Source organism: Sminthopsis crassicaudata, chromosome 2 (genome assembly GCF_048593235.1).
Source record: "Sminthopsis crassicaudata isolate SCR6 chromosome 2, ASM4859323v1, whole genome shotgun sequence".
Taxonomy (NCBI): Eukaryota; Metazoa; Chordata; class Mammalia; order Dasyuromorphia; family Dasyuridae; genus Sminthopsis; species Sminthopsis crassicaudata.
In genome coordinates this window covers 263033059-263047708 of record NC_133618.1, presented here as the reverse complement: position 1 = coordinate 263047708, position 14650 = coordinate 263033059, and the positions used below count along the sequence as shown (strand labels likewise).

Genomic DNA, 14650 nt, shown 5'->3' with positions numbered 1-14650 from the left:
TATAATAATAAATTGACATTTCATTCCTATTAACTCTTATTAGGTTTTAATCTGGGTTTGACAAAAGCACAAAAAAGTAGCTTTGCTTTGAGGGAATTACTGGTGTTTTCTAAAGCTGTGAATAGGGTAAGGAATTGGACTGATATTGGGAATTTGTGGGGAGGATACATTTTATGAACAAGTGAAAAATATTGTGACTTAAACAGTGTCTTGAATATAGCAGATGCTTGATGAATACTTGCTGATTTTGATTTTCCTAAGGATAGTTTGAACCCATCTGTACCAGGACTGTCAGGTGTGGTGAGTTGCTGTATTAAGCAGTATTTGAGCCTCATCAAAATGCCAGGTGTGCCAAATTTCTGCACTGCAGTGGTCTTTGAAGACTGGTTGGATCAACATGTGGAATCTAATCACTTCGTCCCACTCCAGCACAGGACTATAAGTACTTCTTATCTGAGGCCTTAGTTTCATGGTTTTGTCTAGATTGTCTCCTAACCCTTGTGTGCTTGGTATTGATTCATTTTTTTTTTTTTTTGACCTATAAATTCTTTGTATCTTCTTGAATACAACTTATTTGAACCTGAGATTTCTTCTTCTTTGGTCATGACTGGCTATATTTTGTTTTGTTTTGTTTTATTTTTCTGTAATACTTTATCGACTTTTCTGACCTTCATGTACTTTCTATATAACATCTCTTCAAGTTCCAGCTTCTACTATGACATTCTTGGTCTTTGATTCAAATATGATCCTTCAAAATCACTTCTCTGCTTTATAAGGTCTAGAATAACAATATTTAAATTATTATACTTTCTCCTAGAGAAAGAGAGAGAGAGACAGACAGACAGTCAGAGGCAGAGAGAGAGAGAGAGAAGGAAACAGAGAGGCAGAGGGAGGGGGGAAGGGAGAACTTGGTTGAAATTAAGCCAGAAGTTAACAAGTGATTTAACTTCTCAACTTGTGTCCTTTTCTGTAAAATGGAGCTAATAAGACAATCTGTTTCACAGGGTTCTAATAAAGATCAAACAATGTACGTAAAATAATTTCAAAATGTTATTAAAAGTGCTAGTTTTATTATAATTTTTTTATTATAAATCAACTGATTGATCAACAAAATGAAAAAAAAAAGGATGTATATATGTCAATGCAAGGAAAATCACAGTTTCACAAAAGACTCGAATATAAATCAATTCTAAGTGCTTTTAGAACAGGGATCCTTAATCTCAGGTTTGTGACTTTGATTACAAAAACTAATATATATTTACATGTATATTGTATATATATTACAAATATATATATATATATAATACATATTACATATATATTCATATATAATATATATTAAATACATAATTTATTATAACTGTATGTATGTATATATTATTGATTTCCTTTGTATTTTTATAAGCATTCTTCTGAAATAGATTCCATAGCTTCAACAAGATATAAAACGACACGTGTAAATTAAAATCCCATGCAACTAGGAGAAAAGCGAGGACCCTTATCTACCTAGTCTTCAGACCCTGGAGCCAGTCATAGATAGTTTCTGGGTGGGGCATGCAGGACCGGAAGTCTAAGCAGGGCACGGCCATAGGGGCGGGGGATGTGAAACCAGAAGTCTAGGCAGGACAGGCCCACAGGGACGGAGCATGTGAAACCGGAAGTCTAGACAGGACACGCCCATGGGGCGGGGCGGGGCGGGGCTGAGGCGGCCTGTGGCGCTGCTTGTGCGGGAATCTTGAGGAGGAGTTAAAGTGTCTCTCTCTTCTTATGGAGGGAGGACTTGGACCTACGATCTCTTTACTCTCTGTGTCCTCGAAGGACAATACTTTACCGCCCAAATTGAGTCCCAGATAGTGGGACTTGATTGAAATGATGCCGCCAAGGCTGCAGGAGAGCTTGGACTCGCCTTCAGGACGAACGAGTCGAGTAGCTAAAGGCAAGGCTATTCTAGATTCAGACCGTCTCCCTACACTCTGCTGTCATTTCCTACCTCTGAGCATTTGCACGAGCTTCGAGCCTCCCAGCCCCAGCTTCACCCTCACCCTCCTCCTCCAATGCCCTTTCAGCGGCAGGATCTTTTCTGTTCCTTAAAATAGTTTAGTCCAGTCATAGTCATATAAAGCAACATATGCGTGCTCAGAAGGGACAAAGACATTTTGACAAAAATAATTAATCAAATTATTATTCAAATTAATCAAATATCACGTCAGTCAAGCAGTAAACATTTATAATATTCCCAGTCACTGTGCTAAGCTATTGATTTATTTGCACTTTTTCTTATTTTTAAAAATCACTCAGTGATTAGGTATCTATTAAACATCTACTGTGTATTAGGCACTGGCAACTGGATACATACAAGCTTCTCATCATGGAAATCTGACTGGCCTGTTTCAAACATGGCATGGCTATGTCACCTAATTGAAAATGAAGAAGCCTGGATTCTTGCCTATCCTTGCCTCTAACGAATTAGTTGTGTGATATGCAGATTGGTCTTCTGTTCTTTTAACTATAAAATGAGAATTCTGAATTTTGAATTTAATGTTCTTTTAGCCCTAAAATTCCAAATTTATAATGCCATACACGTATTGATATCTATGTATGTGTATATACACACATATAGGATAGATTTACTTATTACTACAGATTAGTTTATCAGATTATATGAGTCTTTTCATTGGACGTAAGAGGAATGAATATAGGATTAAGAAACAGAAAAGAGGATACTTTAGGGAAGGAATTTTCAAACCTTTTTTTTATGTCATGAGACCCCTTTGAGATCTGGTGAAGTCTGGATCTTTTCTCAACATATATAAATGGAATAAATAAAGGGAAGGAAATGCTTGATTATAGTTAGAGGTTACTAAAATAATTTTTTCTTGTCAGAGTTCATGAATCACCCGAAATCAATCTATAGATGTTTTGGGGGTCTGTGGACCCCAAGCAAAGTCTTTGCCTTAAGCAAGGAAAAGTAGGGAAGAAGTGAATGGAAAATAAAAGTTCAGAAGGATGGTGTTAGAGGAAAACAAACTTTAATTTCATAATTTTGTTTAAGGTCATGCCTAGTCTGAGTGATGCTAGTCATCTTACATGAGGAAAACTTAGCTTGGTTTTCCCTGGAGAAACATTCAGGTGGGAGGTTACATCCTCTGGGGAAAACTGTACTCTCAGAAGAGTACACTCACTAAACTCATATTATAAAAGCACGGAGAAATTTTTGGCTTCTTACCTGTTTGACTTCTAAAGAAATTCAGTGATTTCTGACCTGAATCCAGGTCTCTTGAATTTCTCTTTTTGGGAAGGGTATTAATCAATGTTCCTCCATTATTCAGTTCTGTGAAGGACAGCCCCAATTCCATGCTAGTTAATCTGTGAAGTAATGTGTTTTCTCAGTCTCTTCATGTGCCTGCAGTTTCTGCCATAGCCTTTATAAGTGTCACTTGATGTTCCTGTTGACTGAATATAGAATTCCATGTTTTTGTTTAGATATGGCTATGAATCCCTAAAAGCCAGTATGTGTGCATATGAGCATAGGGGCATATGTGTGTAATACAATGTGTATATGGGAACATGCCAAAAAACTACAGAGTACATGCATAATTACACATAACTGTTATTATTGTATGATGCTCCACTGAATGACTTTGCTTCTCTAATCAAGACGATGATCTAAGACAATTCGGAAGGACTTAAGTGGGAAAATGCTATCTACCTCTAGAGAGAGAACTGAAAAAGTCGGAGTAAAAACTGAATCATAATTGTTTTCAGTTCCTTTATTTTTCTTGTTGCCATTTTTGTTGTTTCAATATGGCTAATATGAAAATATTTTGCATGATTTCACATGTATCCATTCCCCTTCTCCTGTATTAAATCATATTTGCCCAGCCTGGTAAGCCTTCTTTGTTCTGACCCTACATTACTCTGATTTATTCTCTTTTACCCTTAATACTTAAGTGATCACTTTATACTTTATTATCAGAACATTTAGGACATATAGCTTTAATTTAGTCTTACATTTTCTCAGATATTTATATTATCTATGTTGAAGCTTCTTTAGGTCAGGGACCGAGTCACATATTCTTGTTTGCCCTCTCCTTATGATACTACCTCCTCCCCCCAAAGACCTCAGCATTAGTGTAGCACTTGTGTGAATAACATAAATTTATGCTTATTGAATAAAAGAGAGAGTAAAAGGAAATCAATATTTGTTAGGCATCTACTATGTGCCAGTGCTATGTAGTTAACAAATATTTAATCTTTACAACTGCACAATCCTTACAACAATTCTGGGAGCTAGGTATTATTATTATCCTTATTTTACAGTTGAGATTGGGCAGATAGAGAGGTTAGGTAACTTACCCAAGGTTACATCGCTAGTAAGAGGTTGAGGCTGCATTTGAACTTGGGTCTCCCTAACTCCAGGCCCAGTGCTCTATCTATTGCATCATCTAGCTTCTTATAAGGTTGAGAAATAAAGATGTAGTTGTTCTTATCCCTTCAAAATATCCCAGAGCCTAGAGAATTGAGTGAGATGGCATAACCTGGGGCATGATTTGGAATAGCCAGATTTATCTTCACACCATTCATATGGGTTCTTATGTTTTTCCTAACAGGAAGATGAAGTGGTTCTCCAGTGTGTTGCTAACATCCACAAGGAGCAAAGAAAGTTCTGTTTGGCAGCTGAAGGACTTGGGAACCGCCTGTGTTTCTTGGAGCCAACTTCTGAAGCTAAAGTAAGGTTTACCTCTTTCTCTCTTCTCTTCTCCTCCCTTATCAGGTAGAGAATATTCACATTAAGTACCAGAAAGGAATAATTTTCTTTTTCACACTTGAGAATGGGATCTAGAGAGTGGCTTTGTCATTTTGTTAGTGATGTACATAGGATGCAGCAGTGAGGAGTATGGGAGGCATTCTTGGTCTGCTAACATATAGTAGTGCACAGGTGACTTTCTGGGAGCTAGTCATAGAATTTTGGATTTTTTGAGCTTGAAGGCATTTTAGAGATTATCTCAAAGGAAGAAATAATCTCTCTGGACATAAGTGATTTGCCCTAAACATTGCCTCACTTTACTTTTCCCTCCCTTCATTCTCCTTCGGTTAATTTGCAGAACTGTAGAATATAATGTTTTCTACTTTCAGAAATGAATATCAGAAACTAATGGCAGAATTAGGCAGTGTAACCTAATGGATTGAGTTAGCCCTGAAACAGGAAAGCTTAGTTCAAGGTCTGCCTCTGACACATAGTAGATGTGTGACCCCAGGCAAGTCACTTAATTTCTGACTATTCTAGACAACTTTATAAGACTATATTATAGAGAAAATTCCAAATTACACTGGTAGAGAGGGTTCCTTATACTAATTATATCATAAGACTAGTTCCTATCTCTGCTTCCAGATGTGATTTTTTTATATATTTGTAAAAATATGTAATTATGATATTTGATATGTTAATGGTGTAATTATTTACCTTATGTGATCTGCTGGGAGGAAAATATAAGACTTTTTATGATGACTTCAATTTTTAAAAAAATTACTGAGATTTTTATTTTTTGTCTATAACCCAACTTTTGTTATTATTGTTTGAGGTGAATATAAGTGTTCTGTATTTTCACGATACTTCCCATTCCCATGTATATTTCCTCTAACAACACTTCTTGGATTATGGAAGAGGTGGAACACTTCACCAGTTCTAACCTGATTTAACAAACTCTTCTCTCAGGCAAATAAGTATATTCATATATTTTTCTGTTCTGCTTGATGGATTATTATTCTATGATAATAGAAACCTATTTATAGTCACACTACACTCACACACAGTATATAATAAATAAAATTAAAGAGGAAAGAAATAGGTCACATAGTATCTTGTTTAAAAAGCCTATTGCTTAGTTTCCTTTATAAAGTCATTACTAAGGGGCAGCTAGGTGGCACAGTGGAGAGACCATCAGCCCTGAAGTCAGGAGGACCTGAGTTCAAATGTAATCTTAGACGCTTAATATTACCCACCTGTTTGACCCTGGGCAAGTCACTTAACCAGAATTGCCTCAGCCAAAAAAAAAAAAAAAAAAAAAAAAAGCCATTACTATTACTTCTATCTTTTGAACTAACCTATCAGAACTCTACTATAAACTTTTCAAGGCTAGAAACCATGCTTTTTTTTTTTTTTTTTTTTAAATATATTCATCCTGAATGACACCATTTTTTTTGACTGAACTATTATTAAATTTGTATAGGGAATTAGGGACTCTAGAGAAGAAATTCCTACTTGTGCATGTCAGTAACTGTATCAGAATTTGTAGTCTTAAATTGTCTTGTATATTGTTAACTGATAATATATCACAAATCCATGATATATGCATCGCAACTGAATTTATTACAAGAGCCATGAAAGTGTATGTGGGATTCCAGGTATAAGCAAGGAATGATTATAGTAAAGAAGGGAAGAGAGAAAGCAATCCACTTCTAAATGAGTAGTATGATAGGAGGAAAAGAGCATTAGGGGTAGCAAAAAGACTGATTTCCCCTCACCCAAAGGGTAAGAGAAACCATGAATAAATAAAATGGAAAAAGCAACATTCTTTTCCCTTGGGAACTGTTAGGCTGTAAAGATGAGATGGTCTGCTTATCTACAAGGGTCCCAGCTACACAATTTCTTAGTCTGAATCAGATTAACTGGTACCTATCTTGACTCAGAAAGACACATAGGGATTCCAGCTTGGGGTACAAATAACGATTTATGTCAGCTCAGAGTAGGGATAGGTTTTCATCCTTGACTCATTTAGCACTTCTTTCATACTGCAGGGCCAATGTTTCTGGAAAATATGACAATTCAAAAAGACAAGTTTTAAGAGGACCCCTTAATAACTGCAAGACTAAGTAATTTACCTAGGATTAGATAACTAATATGTAGCAGAAGTAGAATTTGAATCTACATCTGCATAGTTTATAAATTGAATTTTGATTTTGATGAAAATAATTATAAATGCCTCCTCAGCTAGATGATTGCCTTCATTTTATATCTGAGAACACCAAATCATAAAGAGATTTTTACTAATACTATCAAGGCCATGACAAGGCAGGAGTTGGTATTACAGAATTTCTAGACTTGAATCCTGAGCCCCTCCTTCTAAATGGGATCATCTGTGTGGAATTACAATACTTTTGTCAATCACAACAAAACACATCTCAATTTTATCCCTATGAAAAATTCTTTAACTTCCTTATAATTAGTTCCACAACATCAAAAGAGATAATTTATAAAATAAAAATGTATATACTAGTTATTGGCAATAGGTATTAGGTTATAAAATGGAAATCATTCCTCTCAGATTGTAGTTAAACAGGAAATCTTAGAAACCATTAGAATCTTTATCTAGGAAATTTCATTTCTATAAAGGATTAAAAAAAATTATCACCTATGTAAGTAAACTCAAGAAATACAAAAAAGCACCAATATAGGAATCAAGAAAAATAGATAATAAAGCTTTTGAAAGGAGAGGACCAAAAAGATGTATTACCACAGGGTTTACATGGCAGGAATCTTGCATTTCTTTTTTTTTTTTTTTTTTTTTTTTTTTTTTTTTGCTGAGGCAATTGGGGTTAAGTGATTTGCCCAGGGTCATACAACTAGAAAGGATTAATTGTCTGAGATCACATTTGAACTCAGATCTTCCTGACTTCAGGGCGGGTGCTCTTTCCACTGCACTACCTAGCTGCCCTATTTTGCATTTCTTTAACCCCATCATTGTTGTTTTCTGTCATTGAATCTAGGTCTTACCTCATTATTGCCTTTTTAAAATTTCAGGCTTCTAACATGAATTCTTGCTTGCTGAGACCAAACCTTAAAGTTCTTTTATTACTTGAAGACCATGGGTTTCCACTCCTTCCACTATCTAATATCAACACACCCTTATATTCAGTATTTAAAATGAATTTATTATGAAACACTGTAGGGTGGGGAGTTATAATAAAGGATGACAAAATTCATTGCCCATAGTTAACAAATATTTTTATAGTTGATTTCTGGTCCTTCAATACATTAGAAGATATTTGTATCTTATCCTTAGTTTTCTCATGCCTAAAATTCTTTTTTTTGATATTAACTTATATATAGTTTTATGGCTGTGAAATTGCTTGACCACAGTTACTCCTCAGTCTAAGCAGTCTCAAATTGTATCATGTACAAAATAGGAGCTTATTAAATGGAATCTAAATAAGAACAAAAGTGTTAGACACATAACACAGGTGCATGAAGTACCTACTGACAGGAAAAAAATCAAACACTTTCTTTTAAATGTTGATGTGCTATCATATTCCTTCATTTAAGTACAAAGAACTCCTTTCTTACCTGGCTTGTTTAGGGTTGGGGCCAAAAGCAGAAAAGCAAATATGGAAACTTGATTAACATATTTGCTATATATAAGTAGCAGGGTAATCTGAACTGTGGTGGAGGAGCACTAAATAAACCATTCGTGAGACAGTTTGGGTATGGTCAGAATTTAGTGTAGTAACTCATGAACTGTATAAGCAAAATGAGAGTAGCAATAAGAAAAACATGAACTGATTGGGCTACAGAATCTTGATCTACTAAGGAAATTGTTTGACTTTTCTCATGACATTTAGTTCTTTTGCCTAGAGGGTTTTCAGACTTTATACACTTAAGCTATGGCTACTTAGGTACCATGAAATTGTGATGATGGTTTTCAAAATATTACCATTCAAAAAAATGGGCAGAGATCTTAAAAAACAAAAACAAAAACAAAACAAAAAAAAACAAAAAACAAAAAACAAAAACCCAAAAACCTTTACTTCATTAACAGTTACTGAGCATTACCACTAGTAACAGGACCATAGAGGGAATTTCATATAGGAACATCATTGAAGGTTAGTAAGTGCTCACTAAGCTCATTTAACTAGACTGATTTGTTGAAAAATGGATACTGCTGTTTTTTTTTTAATACTTCATATTTCACCATTTATATCCAACATTGTTTTCCTACAGATAACTCCAGTTAAATACTTCTGGATCTTGCCAAATAGTCCTGAAACTTACAGAAATGTTTAAAATTGCCCAGTGGCCTCAAAATAGCATCAGCAAAAAGGTTTTATTTAATATATTTTGGTCAAGTAAACAACATAATATCATTTCATTTCTGTGGCTAAAAAACCAAAGTCAAATTTCATAATGAATGAAAAGTCTTCCCTTGTTTGATTAGTATTACTATCTTTGCTTAATATTTCTGTGATCATTATTTCAATGTTTCATTGTCATTCTTTCACAACATATAATTACATAAGTGGAAGATTAAAACTTCTATTTTATACAAGGGAAAATGAAGGTGTCTGGAATGAGATAAAGGGATTTGTTCTAGATAACAGTCTACATTAAGAATGAGCTATTTCTAGACTTTATTTAGCCACATCTTCAATATAAGAGATTATTTCCTTTGCTGGTTCAGTTGTATTTTAATTGAAATATTTCTAGTTATTTTGGCAAAGCTTTATTTAAAATGCCTTTTCCAGTTGTTTTCATAAATAGTAGTCTAGATTAGTCAGTATTAAAGAGTGGATTTTCGGTCAGATGCAGGTTGGACTAGATAGTTTCAGAGTCAGCTCTTAGAAAATCTATAATATAGATTGGCAATGCCCTTGAAATCTTTTTTATTGTTAGGAAGGTGGTAGAGATAGACATAAGGGACACTTTTTAGTTCTATTCTTCTAACTCACTTCACATTTTACCCTCAGATAATAGTTTCCCTTCCTCAACCATTAATGGATTGCCTGGATCAGATATCTGTGTTTCTGAATTTTATTGTTCCATGGCTTTTGGGATGAGTAGTTTTGTCTAAGAAAAAGCGACAAAATACCAAGGCAGAGAGGAAGAAAATAAAATGAGAATCAAAAAACTTATTGTAAATAGAACATAGAGAATATTTGAAGCCTATGCTCTATAATTTTTTGTTATTGCCTGTTAGAATATATAGTCTTCTATTATATTGATGGGAAAACAGATACAACAGGTGAAATCCAGAAAATTAGCTGAAGTATTGGAAATAGAATTTAGGTTTTCTGAGATCTTGGATTTACTTTGCAGATTCATATTATTGTTATTCAGTCATGCCTGACTCTTTGTGACTCTGTGGCTCATAGCATCTCAGTGCTGGAGAGGTACTTCTTTAGTGGATTGGAGTATTCAGAGATTAAGTGACTTGTTTAGGGTCACACAACTAGTGCATATCTGAGGTTATCTTTGGACTCAGGTCTTCCTGATTCTTGGCAGAGTACTATAACCATTGAGCCACCTGTTTCCAGATTTGAATTGGAACTTTATTATTAGAGGAACACTGGAACTTGATACTGGAGGCCAATGGAAGAAAATATCAATTAAAGGAAATAATAAGTCACTTCACTCATTTGTTAAATGAGGGGGTTAGGTAAGATTATTTAACATCTTATATTCTATGACTGAGAAGGAAAACTAATCTTTTACTTTCAGATCAAATGATTTTCTGTTTATTACTGCCATTAAAAAGAATTCTATGTAGCAATGTATGGAATAGGAAGAGTTAGTTACATATCCCATTTTTCCCAATTAAGCAACCCAAATTCTTCCAGAATTTTTTTCCTACCAGGCTGGGAATTTGCATTGGGTATGACAAATGATTGCACCTAATGCCTGACGGTCAGGAAAAGATTCAGAGAAAGATACTTGAAAGAACACAGACACTGTGTGACATACTGCAAACTTGAATAATGTTGACAGTTTTTAAAAAATGAGAATCTGGTAAAAAAAAAATAAAATTTTTAACTCTTAAGACCTCTGTCATCTAAATTTTCCTCCTTTGATTTTGTTACTTTGATTTTGATTTTGGCTTGATAATATATCAGTTCAAACTTATAAAATTCTCTTTCTTCTTAGTGGACAATATGATCCCGGTGTAGGTGTTTTTTTTTAAAACAATGAATGAATTGTGCAAAGTAATACCATGTCTACTGCCCATTTGTCATTTTGCTAGATTAAAACTGATGTGTCCTCACATGTACTAAAAGCTGTGTTATTTGAGTTTAAATTTGTTGCAGAACTTGCTGTCTTTCTTCCTGGTCCTAATAAAGGCTATTTAGTCTCTGTGAATTCTTCCTCTTCTAACAAATTCCTGGATCTACTAATTAGATTGATTCTTGCTCCAAGCCTCTCTCTATGCCAATGCATGCTCAATTCAGCTGTTACAATGATTGCTGATGTTACCTCTTCCCAATCTCTCTCCCTTTCTCTCTTTCTCCCTCAACTGAATTGGTTACCTATTATCTCCAGTATTATACATAAAATCCTCTGAATGGTCTCCTTCCTCTTCTCAACTTCTTGTCTCCCTTGGGTTTGTTCTTGGTCTCTCTTAATATTAGTTCCTTTCTTCTGATTTATATACACACACACATACACATGCACATATACACACAGATATACACACATATGTGAGTGTATAGATGTTAACTCCCCGCTGCTCACCTCAGCGGAGGTCAACTGGCTCTTACATTTACCAGGTTTTCAGATGCCTTTGGCTCTGATTATCTCGATCAGAGAACTACCTCTCTAGAGGTTCCCCATAGAATACCTGAGTCACTCAAGCATGCAGCAACAGGCCTTTATTGTATCACTTTACATCATGGACTTCCCCTTCCCCCATCTTCTGCAACCCCTTTTTTATAGTCCCCAGATCACATGTTTGGGAGTGCATGAGCTAGAGGCATGATCAGCAAGAATGAGGAGGCTTTTCCTCATTACTGAAGTTTACCCAATACTGTCAACATCCTGTTTGTCAGGCTCGGGCAGAATAAGCCTTCTAGTGCCTCTTATACTTTGCCCTTGAGAGATCTGCTTTTTACTCTAACACACACACACACACACACACGACACACACACACACACACAGTATATATATATATATATATATATATATATATATATATATATATATATAAAACACACACACACATATATATATATAACACACACATATATGTGTGTGTACATATACATATATATGAATGATGTATAGACATGTATGTATATGTTTGTGTATGTGTATAGGTACACACATATATGTATGTTTTATGTATATCTTACATATATAGTTGTTTGCCTCTTATCTTCTCCATTAGATTGGGAGCTTCTTGAGCTTTTAGCACAGTACATGGCATATAATGTGATTCATAAATGTTTTATTGATTTTACTTTCTCTGTGACCAAAAAAGTATGTTTTTTTCCAGTATGATATTCCTTTTCCAGACAAAGGAAAAATATGATGTTGCATTTTATCATGCATTTCTGCTAAAGAATTAAACATATGGCCATCATAAAAAAAAAAAAAAAAACAAAAAACAAAAACTAAGTTCACAAGGATGTACAAATACAGGTGAATCTCTCTATAAAATACAGTAGTTATTGTGAACTGTGTTGAGATAGTAAAAATTTTTGAAAAATCAAATCATGTTCTAAACTGTTTGCTATTTAGAGGCAAGTATTGGAAAGAATATTGGATTAAGAGTCAACAAACCTGATTTGTAGTTTGATCTTAGATAATAACCTAACTTCTCTGAACTTCATTATCTTCTTTAGTAAGATAAAGGCTGAATTTTTTTTATCTTTTGTACCTTCCAACTCTAAATTCTATGATTCTCAAATTTTTTACAAAAAAAATCCTGTAATTTTTTTTTTAAAGCAAAACAATCCTATTTAATGTGAATTAAATTATAAATGAATGGGTTAAAGCAGAGTCTGTCTTTAGTTAGAGGTATACTGGATCCATCTCCAATTGGCTTTTAAGAGCTTTTTATTAAATTCTTCACCTCAGAAATATGAATTGTTACCAATCAGGACTTAATTTGTTATTTTTGTTGATTGTTTAAGCTGAATGATTAATAATACATATGAAACTTAAAGGTGTGTATGCATACATTATTTCCCCCAGAGAACCCAAATGTTAAATGTTTATCAGCATATTCCTCCCTGTATTGCTCTATAAACATTGCTTGAACTCAGCAGCAGTGCACTATTATAAGGCTCAGAAATGAAGTCATCTCCAGATGGAAAACCTTGTTGCTTTGAGCTAACAATAACAGCCATGATAATTAGCATTTATTTGGTGCTTTAAGATTTGTAAACTTTTTTATATCTTTTATCTCATTTTAACTTCACAATATCAACATCCATAGTATATATAAATCAATTTGTCACAAGGGCATTTAAAGGTATTATAGAAGAATAGCCAAGGAGCTCCATTCATATGATCACAAGGATAAAAGTAATATAGGCATAAGTGAGCATAAGGGTAAAAAATGGACCAGACGACAGACAAATGGAAAACAATTGCAAAGATTGTTATAGAGAATTCTTTTCACCATTAGAGGCAATGAATTCTGGCATGATAGTCCCTTAGGTATATTAATAGAAGAAGTAGAAATCACACTGAAGAAAGTTGAAATGGAAAAAAATGGTTTAAAATGCTTATTAACCACTTACTATGTATAGTGCTTATCACTGGGGACACAAAGAAAGGAAAATGAGTCCTAGTCCTCTAGGGGAAGCAACATGTAAAATAACGAGTCCTGAAGAAAGAAACAACATGTTTCTTTTTAAAGTAAGAAAATAGTATATATTTTATCTTTATTCGTCTATCTATATGTTGAGTAGATGAAAGATAATTGCAGAGGGAAAAGCACTAAACCACTGGGAAACCTTTAAGCAGTTGGTTTAAATTATTCATTTACTTAGGAGCCCTGAATAGAAGACAATATAATTTTGAGTGTTTGAAGGATTGATTCTCAGGATATCTGAAAGAAAGGAATATATCAAGGGAATGAAAAAATATCATTCCTTATTATTACCAAAAGTAAAATTGAAAGATTTTTAAGTGAACATCAAATGGATTGCACTGAACAGTATTGGAGTAAGTACAAACATCAGTGAAATCATGGATCCATTAAATCATTGCCAGTGCCTTACCCACAGTACACATTTAAGTGTTTCTTGAGGTGCTGAAATAGAGTTGCTTAAAGATGCCATATGAATTCATCATTTTGTTATTTACTTTCATTTTTATGCCTTAACATATAGCAAATCAGAAGGATTAGAGATTTTTTAATTGACCAAATAATTAAACTATAAGATCATAGGTTTTAGAGCTAAGGGGAGGAGGAAGTAATTAATTTAATTTTCTTAATTTAAAACTCTCTAGGAAAGTGATTGGGGGTTGCTTGGATGCTCTAGCTCATTCTTTTTAATATTTAGCAGTTCTAGATATTGAATACTTTGTATCTTTAGTATCTAGCAGTATAAGCCAATAGTAAATTCTTTGTATCTGACCTAACTTCTGTTCCCGATAAACCCCATTCATTTTTATCAGTCTCCATTAGAAACAGAAACCAATGGCTTATGGATGGTTTTAAAAGCCTTCCTTTGGACTAGTTCTCACTCCCCTCTCCTCCTTCCTCCAGGTCAATTATTTGTTAAATTTAATTAATAAATTAAATCATTAAATTTTTTATCAAATTATCATTTTAACTTAATTTATTAAAATATTATTAAATAAGTAGATAAATAAATAATTAAAATTAAATATCTAAATCTAGTATTCAGTTTTAACTCTGACTTTTCCAC

General features: G+C 33.9%; 1 protein-coding gene across 1 annotated transcript in view; it reads left to right on the top strand.

Moving 5' to 3' along the window:
* The window catches only part of RYR3 (ryanodine receptor 3), a 753032-nt gene that overhangs the window by 191804 nt on the left and 546578 nt on the right, over positions 1 to 14650 (top strand). The window contains 1 exon segment of the mRNA XM_074289179.1: positions 4611 to 4730. Coding sequence (XP_074145280.1) covers positions 4611 to 4730 — 120 coding nt within the window.